The sequence below is a fragment of the Malurus melanocephalus genome, unplaced genomic scaffold (assembly GCF_030028575.1).
Source record: "Malurus melanocephalus ecotype Western Australia unplaced genomic scaffold, MMel_1.1 scaffold_28, whole genome shotgun sequence".
In the NCBI taxonomy this organism is placed as follows: Eukaryota; Metazoa; Chordata; class Aves; order Passeriformes; family Maluridae; genus Malurus; species Malurus melanocephalus.
The window spans coordinates 2,258,310-2,277,321 of record NW_026623260.1 but is presented as its reverse complement, the minus strand read 5'-3'; the positions used below and the strand labels follow the sequence as shown (position 1 = coordinate 2,277,321).

At 47.2% G+C, this 19,012-nt stretch overlaps 1 protein-coding gene across 2 annotated transcripts in view; it reads right to left on the bottom strand.

The window, feature by feature from the left end:
* The window catches only part of ERI3 (ERI1 exoribonuclease family member 3), a 117,701-nt gene that overhangs the window by 63,249 nt on the left and 35,440 nt on the right, over window positions 1-19,012 (bottom strand). For both annotated transcript variants that reach the window (XM_057390617.1, XM_057390616.1), the window contains exon 5: window positions 13,553-13,625. In XM_057390617.1, coding sequence (XP_057246600.1) covers window positions 13,553-13,625 — 73 coding nt within the window. The remainder of the gene's footprint in view (window positions 1-13,552; window positions 13,626-19,012) is intronic.

Sequence of the window (19,012 nt, the reverse complement as noted above, 5' to 3'; positions counted from 1 at the left end):
TTTTTTTTTTTTTTTTCCCGTCAGAAACTACTTAATATCACCAAAATGCCCCTAGGATTTACACACACAAAGCAAGCCCCTTGCTGCTGTTCTCTGGCAGGGTATGTGCTTCAGTAATTGATGTTTGCACAGAACCTCAGCTCTTGGAGGACATGGCTCCTTYGAGGCATCTCTCAACACCACTGAAACGTGGCCTCGGATACTTAGACACCACARGAAACCTCAAAGCAGCCAAAACCCAATTGCAGGGGCTGTGGGCCAGTTGGAGGATGAGGTTCACTATCCCTGCTCTTATGAGAGTACCACCAGGCTGTTGGCAGGTTCATAACACTTTGCTTGTGTTTCCAGACGAGGCAGGGCAAAGGAGTGGCTCYCACCCCACATCTCTCTGGGGTGTGCCCTTGACAACCTCAAGTGCTTCCCCGTGGCACAGGATTCCTTAAYACAGAATTCTGCCCAGAAAACATCTCGGCCAGACCCAGGTGCCAATGTGTCTCCCTGAGCAGGTCAGCAGGCAGAGAGGCTGCATCTTTTCCCAGGTGTGGATAGCATCCTGCACCTCTCGGGTGCTGTGTCGGCAGGAGGGAGCTTTGGGACCTGGAATGCAGCAGGGAATGCTGCTGGAAAGCAGTCGAGCTCCTGCAGAGGAAGGCACTGTGAYGGCTTCACCATCTTGACCAGCAGATCGGGCTGGCAGAGAGCAGCAGAGGCAGCGCCAGGTGAGGCTCGTGGGCCAGCTGCTTTTGCAGGCTGCTGGCTGGAGGAGCTCTCCGAAAGGCACCGTATTTCACTAGCTATTTTGCATGGAGAATTGCCGATCAAAGATATCCCCACTGTGTACTCCAAAGCAATAAAAATAAAAAAAACCCACAAGAAGAATTCTTTAGGCGGGTAATGGGCATTTTATTCCTTTTTATGACACTAAACATAGGCAGCTGGCATAATTACACCACAATAAAGGCATAATGTGCACCTAGCAGAACAAACTCATACTTTTGATAATTAGGCAGAGCAAACACAGTCTGGTATTCAGTCACATGKCTTCACTGTCTCCTGGATCTATTGGAGCCCCTATCCCCACAGCATGTCAGCYCCATTCTCATAGCTGGATTTAGATAGGCCCCAGGGGAAAGCTGAGCAAGGAATGTATCACTAGAACTCGCCTGCACCAAGAGGAATGACCATGCAGCCCCACTGCTGAGAGCAGACAGGTCCATGTGGGAGGTAGCTGGAAACTGCGTGTGGCAGAGCACCAGTAGAGGATCAGTCACCTCCTGATGGGCACCAACTGTCCCCACAGGGAAGGAATGGTGCAGCAGAACCAGCTCCACGTGGTCAAAACATACATGGTACAATGGCAAAGGGAGGCCCAAAGCACAGGAGAGACTCAGAGCTGTTTCTGGCTTAGCAGCTCTGCCAAGGCCAGCTCCAGTACTGGGAAGGACTGAGCAGAGGTATGGGGACACCCCTCCACTGCAGTGGCCAAATACAGCYGGTGCCAAAGGCAAGAACAGAATGAAATGTCCCAGGGAGGCCAAAAGACCCTCACCTACAGAAACAAAGGCCYAGYCTGGACCTGCTGGAGACTAGCAATYAGCTCTTTGAAAATTTTGTGCTACCCTTAGTCCTGGTAGACCYGCCTCCTCCGAAATACACTGTCAGGTGTCCATGCAGGACAGCTCTTCCCAAATGAGGAGCACAGCCAAGGTGGAGATCCTACACAATCTCTAAAATATTAACAGCACCAGTCAGGGCTAGGCTGACAGAGTTTACCACACTGGGAGAGCACAGAGAACAGGCTTTCCTGAAGCAGGCACAAAATCATGAATATCCAGTTTGTTTAAAAAGGCACCTGCAGTATGCAAGCAGGAGGAACACCAGCAGAACAGCACACTGAGCTTTCATCTCCACACCACTAAAACCCACTGGGAATGTCAACCACTGCTTGCAGGAGAGACAACAGCTCAGCTACACTCCATCCTGCATGGCTTAATGGAAGTCATTGGTTTGAAGGTATTTTGAGTGCTGTGTTGAAATGCCAGTGTCCTGACTCAAAGAAAGGTGAGGTGGGTGCAGCTGATCCATCAGCCATGAGTGAGACCTGCACATTCACCTGAGGACAGGATGTACAGGAAAACATCAAACAACACGATTAGAGCTTTTGCAACACAACAGTGAACAAAAGGAAGGAAAGATGCATGTTGTCAGTAAATAAAAGAGTCTTGCCCCCCCCATACCTACTGACACCCAGAAGGGACTGCTGAGGTGGGTACTGAGCAAGTTTGGGAATGGCCATTTGCTCAGGAGCTTTCATGCCCTATAAAGATGGCAGCAACATTCATGTCAGAGCACCCAAGGAGAAGATGGTCCTGGTCTGTAGGAGACAGTGCCCAGACAACWGGGAAAACCAGTCACTGTGAGACAGACCCTGTCTGGGTTCATGCTTTGGAGTGATGAGAGCTGCCCTCCCCAGCAGGCCACAAAACAGRAGTTTATGCCCAGACAAGGGCAAAAGATGGGTTGTTTTCTAAACAAGAGCAGACCATATCTGTAGACTTTTCAACCAGTTCTTAGAAAGCCACTTTGAGAGATCCAATCCTTGGGCTGCAGGCAAAGAGTTCAAGCAAGGRAACCTGCAAGTGGAAAGAGCAAAAGCCAGGATGGAGCCAAAGTGCTATGACAGAATGGGGGAAGTGTGACAGGAGACTTTTAATCCTAATTCTGAAATCAACTTGCTTAGTAGCCTTGGGGTTCTGAGGGATTTAATTAATTTAATGAGTGTGAAGTACTCCCAGTTATTAATATACAAATTCCACTACTGTATCTCCCATATCCCTGCTCACCATCACTGGCCACTTTATACTGAGCCCATGAGAAGCCAAAGCCAAGCCCTGGTATTTCTCTGTGCAGTGGGACAGAGGCTGCACACCCACACTTTCCCAGCCAGGACACCAGTAGCAAAGCCCCAACCCTTTCAGTAGGACAGTGCATCACACACAGCATAGGGCAACTGGAACACCTCATTAAAATAGAAAAGGGGAACACCCCCCCACCCCCCAAACCAACAAAAACTCAAACAGCAAAACAAACCAGAACAAAATTCTGTTCTTCCCACTTACAGGTAAGTAAGCCAATGGCCACCATAAACCAGCCTTCTGTTGCTGGTGGTGATGGCAAGCAGTCACTCTCACTTTTGTAGCTATAYGGGCTTGGTAGGACAATGAGGACCAAACCAGTTAATGCTTTAATCCCCAAGGCTCRAAAATCTGATAGCCCATCATGTCTTCCTGGAGAACTGCACAAGTCTATTTTCATGATCCCACATGAAGCTCCTGTATTTCAAATGCAGAGAAAACCAGCTCCTTTCCCAGGCACTAGGCAGCTGTGCTGGTACTCAAGTACAGCTCCAGATGAAGGGCTGGGATGCAGGGAATGTTCTGTCCCTTGCCTTGCCCATGGGACTCTGGGAAAGGCCATCTTTCACGCATTGTGCCTTCAACTCCCAGCTCCTCCTAGCCTGGAATGCAGCACACGTTGCAGGATTATTGTAAAACATRCCCTCCCTCTAATCCCTTCTCCTCCAGCCTTGCTCTGCTATCGACTGCAGGGAGCTGTGTCAGGCCTGGGGTCGGCTTCCCTTGCACAATACCAGGGCAGGCAGAAGGCTCCAGCCCCTCTCGCTGACCTCAGTACTCCAGACGTGGGGAAATGCAGGCTGCTCCACACCAGGTGACACTGAAGGCAGGTGACACTGAAGGCAGGTGACACTGAAGGCCCCCGGACTCTGCCAACAGCACCAGTGCCCTGCAGGCACAGGCACAGTCCTATGTGCAGGTGAAATGCCAGACCTGCGCCAGACTGACATTCAGCTCACAAGGGTGAGCTTGTGATTCCCCTGGCTTGCTTCTGGCCTGTCATGCTAAGGGTACCCAGTCTGGGTGCAAGCTCTTTCTAAAACTTCGTCTTTCCCACCTACAGCACACATCCCCATAAAGAGGCAGGACCAGGAGTGTCAGCACGGCTCCTTCCTCATCCTGCATGCAGCAACCAGACACACRGAACAAAGGTCTGAGCAGTGTGTTTAACCTCAGCAGCAGTGCACACACACAGCCAGATGGAAACCAGGAGGCTCCTCGGTGCAGGGCACAGATGTTCAAATCCCCTAGCACTGGGAGCACAGGCACAGTGAGGTGCAGCCGAGCAATATGGCACTCAGCAGGAAGAGCAGCACGCAAGGTCTAAGCAGCTGTCTTTCTGCCTTTTGCCTGCAGCTAAAACGATGTGCATAGGAAGAACCACAAATGCCARCCTGCCTTCAACCACTTGCATAGACAAGGATGCCTTCGGTAAAGTGACCATTGCAGTGTGCTCAGCAAACTGCTGCTCAGAATTTCACCTAAAAGGCAAACCTTTTGTCCAGGTTAAAAAAAGCTCAAAGGCAACCAATTCTCCTCTCTGCCTTGTCTAGCAGCTGCAGGCTGCWTGGGGCCAAGAAACATAATTGTGGTCTTCAGGTACTCTTGAATCAATACCTTCTGACCTTACCTGAGAGCCCTCTGTATCACACATGGCACCAGGAGGCCCAGGTTCTTACTGAAGCCCAAAGRCACTGCCAAATAATAAAGTCTGCCTTGGGATTTTCCCAGTTCAATCATCTGGGATCTGGGCAGATAGCATCAGGAGGAGAGTGGAGACTGTACATGGCACCCAAGGAAAATACAACTCCTTTCCCAGCTCACAAACTCTGAGTTTCAGTGATGTGTCCCCAGGAATGCAGACAGATCYTGTCCAAACACAAGGACAAAGGAAGTATCACAGCACACAGAACAAGCAGGAGGGGAGAAGTGATGACCAACTGTCTGCTTCAGGGCAGGACCAGCTCCACCCAACCATCCCCACCACGTTCTTCTAAACTCCCAAGAGCTAGAAGTCCCACATTCCTACTCTTATCCATGGAGATTGTTTACTGATCTCCTTGCAGCAAGGATTTAATCAAGAGCCATACACTACAACCAGCCAGAAACTGAGCACTTTCACTGCTCAAGAATGATTTCTGTTTAGCCTTCTCTAGGYCGAATATCCCAGATCACAGAAGCACTCAGGTTGGAAAAGACCTTTGAGATCCTCGAGTCTAAGCTATGTCCTAACAGCTTAYTGTCAACTAGACCATGGCACTGAATGCCATATCCAGTCTTTCCTCAATCACCTCCAGGGACRGTGACTCCACCATCTCCTTGGGCAGCCCATTCCGCTATCTAATCACCCTTTCTGTGAAGAAATTCCTCCTAAGGTCCAACCTCAAACYCCCCTGGCGCAGCTTGAGACTTTCTTTGTCCTCCAGATCCCTCAGTCTTCCTCTGGAGGTCCCATCTTTCAACTCTCTGACCCTTCTTCTATTCCTTTCTTGGTTTTTCCACCTATGCCAAGTGCTCCCCAAATGCGCTATGTGAAACTTGTTTGTCCCAAAGGCTAAGACCAGGGTGCAAAACACCATGCCTAGGAAAGGAGGTGGATGGCAAAATCAACCCTGATGGTCACTCTGCATCACGTGAGCACTCTACCTCAGCAAGGATTGCAAACCCACTAAAACAATAACCCGTTGGTCCACCTGGTTACAACTTGTAGGGAAACTGAGGCATCAGCCCATCCTGTACCTTCTTCTAATAAATCCAGGAAGACTGCCAAGAACTTTCAGACTCACCTGCCTACTGGTTTTCCTTGGAAGCACGTTTTTACTTAGCACTCCTTATTAGGTAAGAAAGGAAGGACATCTRCAGAAGGACAGAAAGGGCTGCTCCTTTAAGGCCTATCCTGGATGCCCTTTCCCTTCGAGATGACTATCCTCAACTCCCTCCTCATCTCCCTCCCTTTGATTTAAGAGTTCCTCTCYTGGCCCTGACAGTAAGGTATTTCTGTCCCACAGATTATAACTCACTCTGGGCTATTATTCAACTCCCAAGCCCTGGCCCTGCTGCATTTAGTCCAAACATAATATCCTTCATGCATATATTATCTGTCTCCCTATTATCTGGAATCATTTCGGAATTAAATTTCAGTCCTGCAATATTGGCTTGAAGAGCGGCTCGCTTTATGGGCTAGTCAAAGGTTAGAATACCAATCAAAATAACACTGCCGATGCAGAGAGACATTTTAATATTCCAAAACCCGGTAATTGTAAAAGGACATAATATTTTTTCCCTGATTACCCCAAAGGCAACACATGTTAACAAGGCGAGGGAGAGAGTGAAAGAAATTTCAGAGTTCAGACAGCTGCAYGACAGATTTAAAGGAGAAGTCGTGGATGGTGCTGTGCTCCAGCTCTGGAGCAGGAGGGCTCCTCTGCCTTGTGCCAGAGGTGCCACATTCCCAGGGATGCTTCCCCCTCCGTTCCCAGCCTTGTGGTGTTGGTGCTGTCTGTGCTCCCTGAGCCAGGAGCTCTCCAGAGTGCTCTCACTGCAAAGGAACAGAGCGGCCAGAGCTGTGCGAGATGGACGGGCAAAGATCATCACAGTACAAGAAACCGCCGCCATCGGCTGGCCTGAGCTGCACAGGCCACAGCACTGCCCCCAATTCCTGTCTGAACCCCAGCAGATGATTTTAGGGAAAAAGCCTTCCCTCCTGAGCTGGATAATCCACCATAGCCCTCGGTAAGTTGTTACAATAATTACTCCACATTGTAAAGATCTGCACCAGAATTACCTTGCCTTGCTTCCAGGAACTGGAACTGCTTATGCTTTTCTCTGCTTCTGTGAAGGAACCTCTTGCCATGTCTTGGCTCTTCCTTTACATACTTGGCGACTACAGCCCTTATCCTTCTCTCTGGTACTCTAAATGGCTCCCATGGTTGTTACTGCATGGCAAGTGCTCTCCTGGTCTTGAAGTTCTCATCCAKTCTTCAAGTTTCAGAATTCTTTTTGATGCAGATGGGACCCAACATCGCATACTGGTCAAACTACTCCCAAAGAAAGAAATGATCCAGCCCCTCTGCTCCTCCTCACCACTGCCTGTTTATAAATCCAACAGCAACCACCTTCTGGATGCAGTATCTGCACACGTTATCGAAAATGATTTTTATGTTTTCTTTCAGGGCATTGACAAAAGTGTTAAATACAAGAGGTCTGAGAAATAGATCCCTGTGGGACCTCAGTAGGAAGACATGCACTCTATGATGATTATCCATTTACAATTAAATGCTAGGAGCTGTCAGTTTGCTCTTTCTTAATCAATGTAATGTGTGCCATGTTGATTTTGTATCACTCTTGTTTCTTAATCAAAATGTCATAAGGTACCAAGTCAAATGCCTTCTAGAAGTATATTACATTGACATGGTTACCTTTATCAACCAAACATGTATTCWCATAAAAAAAATATCAAGTTAGTTTGAAAAAGATCTAGTTTCCATAAATCCACATTGATTGGCATTATATTACCCTCTTTTCATTCTTTATTAATCAACTATGATATCTGGCTTTTCATTACTTTGCCCAGAATTAATGKCAAGATGATAGGGCTATAATTACTTCATCGGTCATCCCATTTGCCCTTCTAAATTACTGGTACAACATTAGCTTTCTTCCAGTCCTCYAGAACTTCCCCCATGTTCAAAGACTTATTAATAGTCCAGGGCATCTCAGCCAGCTCTTTAAAACTCCTGTAGACCAGCTATGCAAAATGCCAACCAATTTACCACTTATCAGAAAATTGTGTTGCAACAGCAAACCTCTTGCTCAGCAATATGGCAACCTCTGCCTTTCTGTAAATACAGAGCTGAGTATTTATTAAACACAGTCATTTTGCTGTTACAAGCAATTCCTTCCATTTCCTTCCAACTGTGAACCAATGCCATCCCACAGACACTTTCYTTTCCTCATCTCTGTGAAAGGGATACTCCCTGAGCCCTGGAGTCACACTTCTCCTTGTGTTTCCTTTCACAACATTTCTCTCATTCCTGCCCTCGGAGAGAAACTTTCCAAAGCCAAGAGCTTCACCAATGGGGTGARGAACCAAGGAAGCCCAGGTCCCACTGAAGGAGGGTGTGACAGGGTCTCAGAACATGCACCCATGCTGCAAACCAGCAAAGCACTGGGCACAGTTCTTTGCATTAGGAGGCAGCGTTTATTTATGTGCTTGATGCTCTGGCCATGAAACACTTTGTCTGAGGAGTCTTCCTCTGGCATTTCTCACCTTACCAAGCATTTTATATTCCCTGCAGCCAGTAATGCAATAAACAGGCAATTGATAACACTCACGGTAAGTCCTCAAGAAGTTAGACCTCACAAAAGAAACTTCCAGGTATATGGGTTAACACATAAACCATTTCCCACTCATTTCAATGATCTTCATCCAAAGCACTCAAGACACTTCAGCACCAAGTGCCTGAGAACTACTCAGARCCCCTCCTCCCACCCCAAAGGCWGAAGGAATTGTTAATTCAGAGGAGAGACAGAAAGCTGTTAGCAAATCTTTGTTTGTTTAAGATGTGTTTATTTCTAGTAGCCAAATATTAACAAAAACATCCTATTACATGCTTCCTCTGACAGAYTTCACAATGCAAGTAGGTGACCTTAAAACATTTGTGCATGTGTATTAACAGTTTGCCTCCAACCAGGAGTATCTACAGATCAATAAAGGCTGACCCTGGAAAAGGCCAGCTCTGTGCTCAGCTGTAGCACCCCAGAATGGACACGTTGTGCTCCCCAAGRCTCTGTCAACTGTTTCATCATGCATAGAGAAGCAAAGTTGCATTCCTTCACACACATCATTCAACTTYTGCCTTTCATAAAAACTTCCCTGAATTTCAGGAGGATGTCAAACTAGGACCAATTTTCTGTCACTCCTAAAGCAACTACTATTCCTGTATCTAAAGACATGCTGCACCCTCTGAACAGAAATCAAAGATGGTCAAAATGCCAGGACAGSTGTGCAGAGAAAGGGACAGCTCTGTGATGGGTATGAAGATTTTCTTCTTTAAAAAAAAAACATATTGGAGAAACAGGGAATAAAACAAACCCTTAGTGGGTACATAAAGCACTCATGTTTTAATTGCAAAACATCTAGAGAATAAATGGAAGACTAGGATATTGTACACTGTGTTAAAAATAAGTTCCACAAACCAGWTGTAGAGTCACAGAGCCCACAAGTGTCATTATTCCAGCCCTCCAAGTTTTGTTGTGCTGGAAGAGACAACTGAACAAGAATATGACCAAGGTCTCAAATTGAGAAGAACACCACGAAGAAGAACTAGAAATACGTGTTCTTTTACACAATGCAAGACCTAGGCCCAAGAAAATGGACTGACAAGAGGTTTAAAAGAAAGAAAGGGGCCTGCATCTTCACACAATATATGAGTAAACAGAGTATAATTGATGCATAATTAAATAGCAAAAGTCATTGCTGCAGGATGGTGTAGAAACTAAAAGCATGAGCAGATTCAGAAAAGGATGTACAAGYTCCTGATAGACAGACATGGTACAAACAGTGGGTGCTTGACACAGTGGTCCGGGGACAGCTCTCAGTTGTTGAGGAGACAATTGCTGGGAATCAGAGAAAGCTGACTTGAGCCATGGTCTCTCTGTTACACCTGCAAGCATTGGCTACTGGCCTCTGACATAAAGAAAAKCTGGGTTACACCTTTGGTCTGGCCATTTTGATACCCTCATAATTCTCTAATGTTCTCACACAAGCTCATTGTAAGAAAATCTGTCTTCACCCCTCTTCTTCCACCTTCTCCCTCCATTAAATCACTCTCCCTTCAGCGACATGCTCCCAGCTCAGGGGTGCTGACAACTCCTACTGCCTGCTGGGTTTCCCATTCCCAGGCTCTTGGACTCCCTGCAATTACAGGCACTGTGTCCTCAGCCTAACACAGCACTGGTTCCAGCCTCGGAGGTGAGGACTCTTCATGGGACCAACCACGCTGCTAACTCAAGTGGGACCTGGAAAACAAACCACAGAGGCTTCCAAAAGAGCAGAGGAAACACAAATGACTGATCCTGTGCTAGAATGAGCAGTAATGGATTTACCCAGGCTATCTGAGGATATTCTCGGGGCAGTAGCTTGGCTGTAGCTTGTTGGCTGCAGCAGCTTTCCTTCTTGCATACATCTTGACCCACGGCTCCTGCTTTCTGCCCATATTACTGCACCGGTGCCCCTCTCTCCTGACATGAAGCACTCTCTGTTATTTCCACCCTGAGCATCCAGCTCCAGTGATGTAGCTCAGGTTCTGCACCTCAGTCCTAACCCAGGGGCCTCTGTGGATCGACATGACAGATACCTAAGGAGAACTGGCAGATGGGATGGTGGCTCTCTCTATTGAGATGGTTTAAGGGGATATCTGAAATGTTGCAGCATTCAAAGAAAGCCTCTTCTGCTTTCTRCTGCCCTCCCACAAGGCTGAGCTAATCAAAGTGAAGAACATGATAAACTCTCTGCCCYGAGTCAGCTCTACACTGACAGTTCACTAGAGATACAAGATCGCTCAGTGACATTAAAAATGTCAGCAAACACCGATCAGGCTTGACAGAAGGGATGCATTAGCAGGCTGGGGGGCACAGGGCAAGGTAAAACTTTAGCAAACATGGTCAAGTGCACAGGGAGATTTTTTCCCCCACTCTCTCCTCCACAGAAGACTTCTTTACTGATGCCAAGACACGGTGGCCACCATTGCAGCAGTGAGATGTGGAGCTCACCAACATCTGAATGGCCAGAAGGTTTGCCTGAGGCAAAGCAAGCATGGCAGCTACTGGTGGCAATTCCTGTCTCAAGCTTGCCTGAGATGCCTGTCTTGGAAAATGTGAAAACTGCCTGCAGGCACAGAGTTCTCACCTCAACTGCTCCTGCAGCACAGCAGTGAAGTTTATTGGTGAATGAACTCTGAGAAAGAGTCTCTCACCACTGCAGGAAGATCTGCTGAGCTCTGGAGCACCCCACTGGGACTCTGACACGGAGTCCAGCTGTTTCTTAAGATGATACAAAACAGAGATGAAGAGGACCTGAAGCTGTGTGTGCATGGGCAGAGGGAATCTGGAACATATTTTGTTGCTACTGCACTACACATAGGTTCACAAACTWGTCTGTGTGTAATCCCACTTCAGCATTGCCTGGTAGTTGCAGCAGGAGCTCCCTAATTTAGAAAGGTCCTCTTGTTATCACTGCTCATAAGGAGACTCAAAGGAGGCACAGCAGACACAGATGAGGCCATCCCGCAGGAATCTGCTCTCTCACACATGTGCCTGTTTTCATGACATCTGAAACATTTAAGTCTCGCATTATTCATGACCTAGAAATCATCAGTTTCACACTCCMCACCCTGCCCACCCCCCAACATCTTCACTTACTTCGTGGATCCGGTCAGAGGCAGACTCAGGCTAGAAGGTATTTCTAAGTCAGGAACGTGCCAGAGGGAGAGGAAAASGGGCCACCTGAGCAATGCAGGGAAGAACAGGGAGGGGCTGGTTACCTGTCCATTCTAATCTGTCTCACATTGGAAGCTCATTCAATAGAGACTTGAGTCTCCACTGGGTCCTTCTGTTTGCAAAGAATTAGTTACCCAGGCTGGGTAAAAATCCTCTCTTGTGAAAACATACAGGTAGCTGCCCTACAAGCACCTGAAAGCAGTGTGTGGCATAGAAAGATCATCACCCCGGGGTAAGAGCAATTCCCAGGAGAAGCAGCTCTTAGCCACAGGACAGGAGAGGTCACTGCTCTACTSTGCAACATGGGTCACTTCCCACAGCGACACAGGGTCCCTGGAACCACTCTGTGTCAGAGGGTGTCAGATATGAAAGTGTCAGAAAAACTTCACTGTTTTTAAGGACAAGAGGGGTTAGAAAAAGATTAACATTTCTCTCTCACATCCCCTTCCTGCAGAATCTGAAGGAGGWTGAAGCTTTACTTTCCAAGTAACACATCTGCAGAGGAGGACAACCCAACCCACATGCCCCCATCCTACATGCTCAGCATGTGACCCTTCCAGGGAGCTGGGTAGGGAACATTTCACTGCAGCAACTTCCCTCCTGCTCCTGCYTTTAGCTCTGTGCTTGGGACTTCATGGATGCTCAGCAGCCCTCAGCTTAATATCACAGTATTTGCTGACATGCAATACATGAACGCTCATCTTGAAGAAGAGACGCTTGCCTGGACATCTTCATAATGATGAATCCCAGCTCCTGACACACTAAATCCAAGAGCCTGGAACTATGGGAAAGAGCCATAAGTCATTCATCCTGAGGCCCAGAGGAGGAGTATGTCTGGATCAACCTACTTCTTAGCAAACATCACAGTACACAGGGATATTTTTTTTTTTTTAGTATTATTATTCTGCAGCCATCAACCTGCTGGTTATATAGCTGCTATCCATTCACCGGAAGTTTAGTGAACTTCAAATGGCGATCATTAATGGTCACTGAACTGCAGAATGCCCCAATGTGCTTTCAGATTTCATTTACCAAGGACCAGCAATCAGCCAAAAGATTTGCTCTGACAGCAGGGAAATACAAGACCCTTTGACAAGTTCAGCCAGGAATGTGCTGCCAGCATCCCTTGTTAAGTTCATGTTCTACCCTATTTGATGGAGCAGATCATGCAAATTGTCCTTCTGTGGCCGCTCAGCCTGTCACTCACGCTTCCATTTAAAACAATAAATAAATAAAAGAACAAAAGAAAASCCCGCAAGAACAACGAGCTGTTTATAAGCAAATTCTGCTTACTGAGACCCCTAATTACCAGGAAAAAGCGTAAAAACCCAAATAAAGCACCAAATTGGATGGGGGAAGGGAATCTTAGTCATCTAAAGGTTTAACCAGGAGGGCCAYCCCAGTTTTTCTTGTGCGCAGACTGCAGCCTCCTCCCTCACCCTGCTAYTGCCTGTAATCACACTTGTTCTTTTCTTCTCACTTTGGTTTGTGACTTATGGCATCACCACGCTTTTCTGTGCAGATGAAGCAGCTGTGCCAGGAGATCTTGGGGATGCACTGCAGGCTGCTCCTTAACCACCCAGTGAAGGCATGGAGCAAAAGACAAGGCACCAGACAGTATTGAGTCCAAGGCATTTTGCTCAGCAAAGTGATCACTGATCTCTTAGGTAGATGTGCTGCTGAGACAGCTCCCTTTCCCCACACCACAAAGAGAAATGCTGATTTTTATACTGGAGTATTTCCACATTTATTAACCAGAATTTCATCTGACAGGAACCATGCCCCTAGGAGCCTTATATGGCTGCAAAACAAAACAGAGTCAGCAGTACCAGCGACAACACAACCTGCACTGAAAAGGGTCCCACAGTGTCCCAATATTATGCAGAGACATCTCACTGTGCCTGCCACAATGGGATTCTCCCCAGCTGCAGAACACATCCCATCAAGTATAGTAAGACTCTATTAGAAGAGATACAATAGGGAGCTGGAGGATTCGCTCAGCCCAGCTTCTGAGAAAATAACTCATTTCAATGCAAAACAGCAGTAGTTATTAGACACCTCCTTAAAGAGGAAAAGTGAAGGACAAGGGGAGGAGGGAGACCGGGAGACAGGGACCATGGCAGTTTGCACAGAAGTACCTTTTTCAGATTAATCCACTGTTTGAAGTAATCAGCAACCGGCAGCCCTAAGTACTGGCATTGTCCTGGTAACCTGTAAGAGAGAAGAAAGAGCAAGTTTGATTCAATCAGTGTCTTGACAACACAAACTCTGTTTTCTTAAGTGCATTTTGTTCAGAGATGGAAAAGACTCTCAAGTCTGCTGTAACATCATGCTGCAACATCAGAAACACCATAGCTCTTGGCAAAAAAAAATCTCATGAGTACTGCTTGGCTTAAGACTTMTATACATCCAGCCACATCCAGGCTGCTGAAACCTTTTAGACTAAATATTTTGAACAGCAGTTGCAGTGTGCAACTGCAGCACTCAGCTCTTCTCCACACTAGCTAACACACAAACACCACTGGAGTATCTAGGCTGTCCTTGGCTAAGTGAACTCATCACAAATCCCTCAAAATCATCCTGCTCTGCCAGCGGCTTACAGGGTAGACAGAAGGACTGACAATTCACCTGTCGTGCCCTGGTGCTTCTCCATTTGGCCTTTATGGTTAAAACATCAAATGAAACATGAAGGAGGGAAGGAAGCACCTAAGTGCTTTCTGGATAGCAACGCTGTCGGGCTAAGAAGGCAGAGGCTGTTTTCCAAGCAGGTGCTTGGAATAAGAGTGCAGACAAAACTCTGAAGATACAAGGTGGTGCACACTGTCTCAGTAGGGATGTGAACACAGCAGCCAGCGCTGTGAGCACACACATTTATGCTCTCCCTTCCTATAATAAGCCGATGGAATAGGGCTCTAAACAAAACAGCACCGGCAAGGGAGATGCATTGCCTGAAGGGACAGCAGCACCTCAGGAAAGCTTTTTCTCCCACACTATGCCAATCCCAGTGYGTTTGCAGGGGAGTGAGGATGTGCCCCTCAGCCACAGAACACTGAGTCGTGTGGCTCCAGCCATGCCTGTGCAGGGACATGAGTTATATGAGTTTTCCCTGGCCACTTTGATCTGATCAAGAGTAATTGATGGATCTTGTTCATTCACATACTGCTGAGTGTGCCTGGGGCACTGGTCACGGGATCTTTAAGTGAAGCAAAGGAACATCCCAAATAAATATGTCAACTAAATAAATGACTAAATTAGAGCTGTTTGTGCATGTTAAAAGTCACAACCCCAGAAACTGGCTTTTGCAAACAGAAAGGGGTGGGGAATCTCCCAACTTCCTCAGGCACATGAGGGTTGTAGGARGAGATTGTAGGGTAGGAGGAAGAGATATGAGTGCCAGCATCAGCTGCTTAGTCATCTGAACACAGACCACCAYGTCCAGGGCAAATTCTTCTGCTCTCCAAGGAGGAAAGAGTGAACAGTATAGACGAGACTTCAGACTCAAGACTGTGATACAGAACAAGTCCTGGTGAGAAGTGGATACAAGGTAAACACCCCAAGGTGCAYCATCAGCATCCCTGGCAGTATCTGCATGCTCAGCCCAACTCCAAGCCCTTTGGTGTACAGGGAAGCATCTCTCCAGACATTTCCCCAAGAAAGGGATGAAGGAGCAACACAGATAATGCACTTGCAGATAATGTGAGACTCAGGRTAGTGCAGTACCAGAGCAGTCTGGTCTTGATGACTCCTCCATTTCTATAGGAAGAAAAGGAAGGAAGCTGAGAAACACATCCAAAGGAATCTCCTGGGAATATGTGGGCAACAGAGCCAGCACACACTGGAACCCACCTGTGTACCAYCTTTGCCCTGCTTAGGCTAAGAAAGGAATAGCCTTTCTGGGCCAAAGTCAAATGCCTGGTCCTGAGAAGATGCACATGTGATGATTTAGGACCAATAATTTAAGTCATACAAACACACTTGAATAAGAATGTCCAGAGGAAGCTCTTAGAAAGCAGGAAGTCAAAAGAATGAGCTTCCAAGGAGCAGGGCCACGATTGTATGCAGGGTAAGCAGTGCAAGTTGACAGCACAGTCCCATTCCTGGGCACAGCTCATCTGATGCCACTGCACTGAAATAAAGCACCTGGAGTCATTTCTCACTACTGCAYAGCTGCCACACAAACAGCAGCCTGGCCCATGCATTTCACAGCCATTACACAGCTGCCCATGACATCCCTTAGGCAAAAASACCTGACCAGCCCCAATCAGCATGCCAACAAAGCTCTTTCTGCAGGAAAGCTACCTTTTGCTGGTGCCCAAATCAAGAAAGATACAAGAAGAGGAAAAATCTAAAACAAACAACTGGTCTAAATATAGGCACTTGATTAGCTCAACCTCTTTCAGACTGCTCACATTTAGYTAGAGAGGATGATGACAGAAGCTAGGTATGTTACAAAAGAAGTTTCTCCTCCTAASCTAAGAGGCTTTCATTAATACAGGTCTCAGCCTAGCTCCAGGTGGAGGAAAAATTATCAATTCAGCTAACATCTGGATAGGGCCCAGAAGAACTAAGTGCAGCATTGTTCTTGTTAGCCACAGGAATTGACAGCAAACCACCCAGTGCAATGAATGACATCTAAAGCACTGCCATCCCTGTGGGACCAAAAGGCCCAGCAAACTGGACAGTCTGGTTCTATTTTCACCCTGAGACTGATGGCAGTGTGCCCTGGGCGCTGGACAGTGGGTCTTTAATTGGAGAAAATAAATGCTCCAAATAAATATGTCAACGAAATAAATGAYGCATTTTTGCAAACAAGTAACAACTCCAGAAACTGCCTGTGAAGCTGTGTGACCCCAGGACATTCCCCCTCCCCCTCCATGCTTGTGCTCCCCTCATTTCTTGTCAGCAGCAGAGGGGCTTCAAGTTTTTCAAGCAGCAGGAGACCAACACTCATGTTATAACCTGGGCAGGCTGTCAGCAGCACAGACCACAACATAAGTCTATCCCTGAGCTGCAAGAGGMAGTCCTGGTGGCTCCAGGCCATTGAGGACACAGCCACTGAGCGAGGATTAGCAAAGGATTGCTAGATGGGTCTGGTTTAGTCCGAATATGCAGCACCCCTGGCAAAGGGAACCGGGGATTTTTGCTGCACAGAAACCAGGTTTCCAGGTAGCTATGGGGAGGAAAATACCCCTGCAACATCTTTTTCCCAGCTCCAAGAGTGTCACCTGCAGTGGTCCCCCCCCCCTTCAGCCTGGTGACAGGCAGGACTTTCTCCACCATCTTTTCCAGGCTGAATTGAATAAGGTACATCTGTGGCTGTYCTGGGGAACAGAAGTACTGTGACCTGTAAGGAAGTATGTCTGTTTATCAGGGCCACYACTCACTTGAGCATTCACTTATTGAACAAATAAGCTTTTATGCTTTGTATGGCTTCTTGCTCTTGCCAGAGCAAAACTTGCTCAATGAGGGCAGCTTTGCTTGAGCAGGCTGCTCAGGATTCGGCCCTCCCTCAAGTAAGGGAGAAATGATGGCACATTTTGCTGCATTCAACATCCCATGATCCTTCCAGCTTTTGAACGAGGTCTAACTGGCTTCCCAAACACTGATGCTCTCACTCCTTGGGAAGGAAGCTGGCTTTCAAAAACTACCCCATCAGCCAGACACTGACTGAATTTGATAGAGAGAAAYTTGAAAATGGCTGTGGGGTTTTCCAGCCTCCAATGCAGCTCTTCAGTGGTGCTCTGTCCCCCCAGAAGCAGAGGTGGGAGTATATGACCTCTGCCTGCTCCCAGAATGCAGACCCACTTTGGGCAGAAGAGCAAGCAGTATCAGGTAGCACGCTCTCCTCCCCCAGCCAAGCAAAGCAAAATCTTTCTTAGACCATGGCCAGCAGTGGCAACTCTGCACTGTTTTCAGAGAGCTTTTGCCACCCCAAGCTCCAATTTCCATCCAGCCCTGCTTCACCACCCTGCAGGGTAAACGGGGCCTGGAGATGAACGGGATGCAAATAGGAGGTGAAGTGACATGGCTGCATTTCTGCTGTTGAAGCCAGCTCTGTCCAAGGCAGCAAGAAGCGCACAGCTCAGCGGTGATAAACGGCCTTGCTTTAGTTATCACTTTCCTTAAGTTAAGGAGAGCAGCCTAGTGATGGATGGGCTGGAATTCGGTTATCAGGGAAGGCTGTCAGCCAGAGTTGCCTATCTCCACACACATTTAGCAGGGCGTCATTATGCGATGGCATGGAGTTAAAATATGACCAAGGGTATTGAAAGAAAAAGAACAGGATTAAAAAAAAAAAAAAAGGCAAATTGAGCAACAATAAAGGAGCATGAGGCAAGAACGTTATCATACTAGTGACACCTTTTATCTCAGTCTGGTTAGCTAGAGCAGGGCACAAATTGGTCCTTCCTCCACTATTGTATCCTCTTGTACAAACAGAGGCAGATAAAATGTGTCACCAGTGCGATAGCATATCAATTTAACCCTAATTATCTAGAGGGTCAAATGAAGAAATAGGGGTTTCTYGTTTCAACAGGTCCCTCCATCTCTGCTCAGAGCCAACACATTAATATGGAAGGGGGAGGGGCAGCTGTAATTGATTTCCGTCACTCAGGTGGTTCTGCGTATAAAAAATTAATGCTTGATTCTCCCAACTAATCAGAGCTGGTTAACGTCCATCTGCTTCTGGGTTCAGGATGTCAGGAGACAAAGAAATTGGGCCACTTGCAACACACAGGGTGTATCGAGATTGAGGCAGTTAAAAGAACAAGTTCCTCTATGGGAAGATAAAGGGACATTAAATCTTGGGGTTTATAGACCTGATCTTAACCTTCCCAAAAATCCATTCCCTGGAGACCTTGYGTTGTAAGAGATGCAGAACATTTTAATTGTGTCCTGGCCAACCACAGTGCATTGGGCTGCAAAGGAGAGGACTGGCAGGTTCCTGCCCTGGAAATCCTTCACTGAAGAAGGAAGCTGCTTAGATGCTGAAGCACATAACAGCACCACGGCGAAAGAGAGGAGCTGTCAAACCACCTCAGCCTGGCACCTTGGGTCAAAGCAAGGCTTTTGGTCAACACTCTGGACCACGCAGCTCAGAAGTGCTTCTCTGTTTTGATGCAGAGTGGGATGTCTGCCTGGCCAAGAGGAAAGCTTAGGTATCCTCTCCCAACAGAACAAGCTAGCAAGGGAATAACATCCTGTGAAAAGACACCTGAAACGATTTAGCAGAGAAATGGCACCGTAATAGGCAAAGCTGTATCTGTCTGCATTTAACCTGGAACTACATGAGCTGCGGCCAAGCCAGGAATTTAAAGCAGTTTAGGTAATTCCACACCCTCCCTAAGAGGCAACTGTAAGCTGCCAAAATCACTGCGCCAGGCCAGGAGACCTCTGACAGCGTGATATCACACCACCCATGCACTGAAGAGCAGCCCAGGCACAAAGAACAGCCCAAGCCACACTGCAGCCCATGGAAACTGAAGCATGCTGATATACATGTCAAAAAAATCCCCAAACCCCAACTCTCTCATCCCAGTAATTCAGGTTAGACCAGGGCAACTTTCCTGTGTAACTGAAGGCTTTGGTAGAGAGGTGTC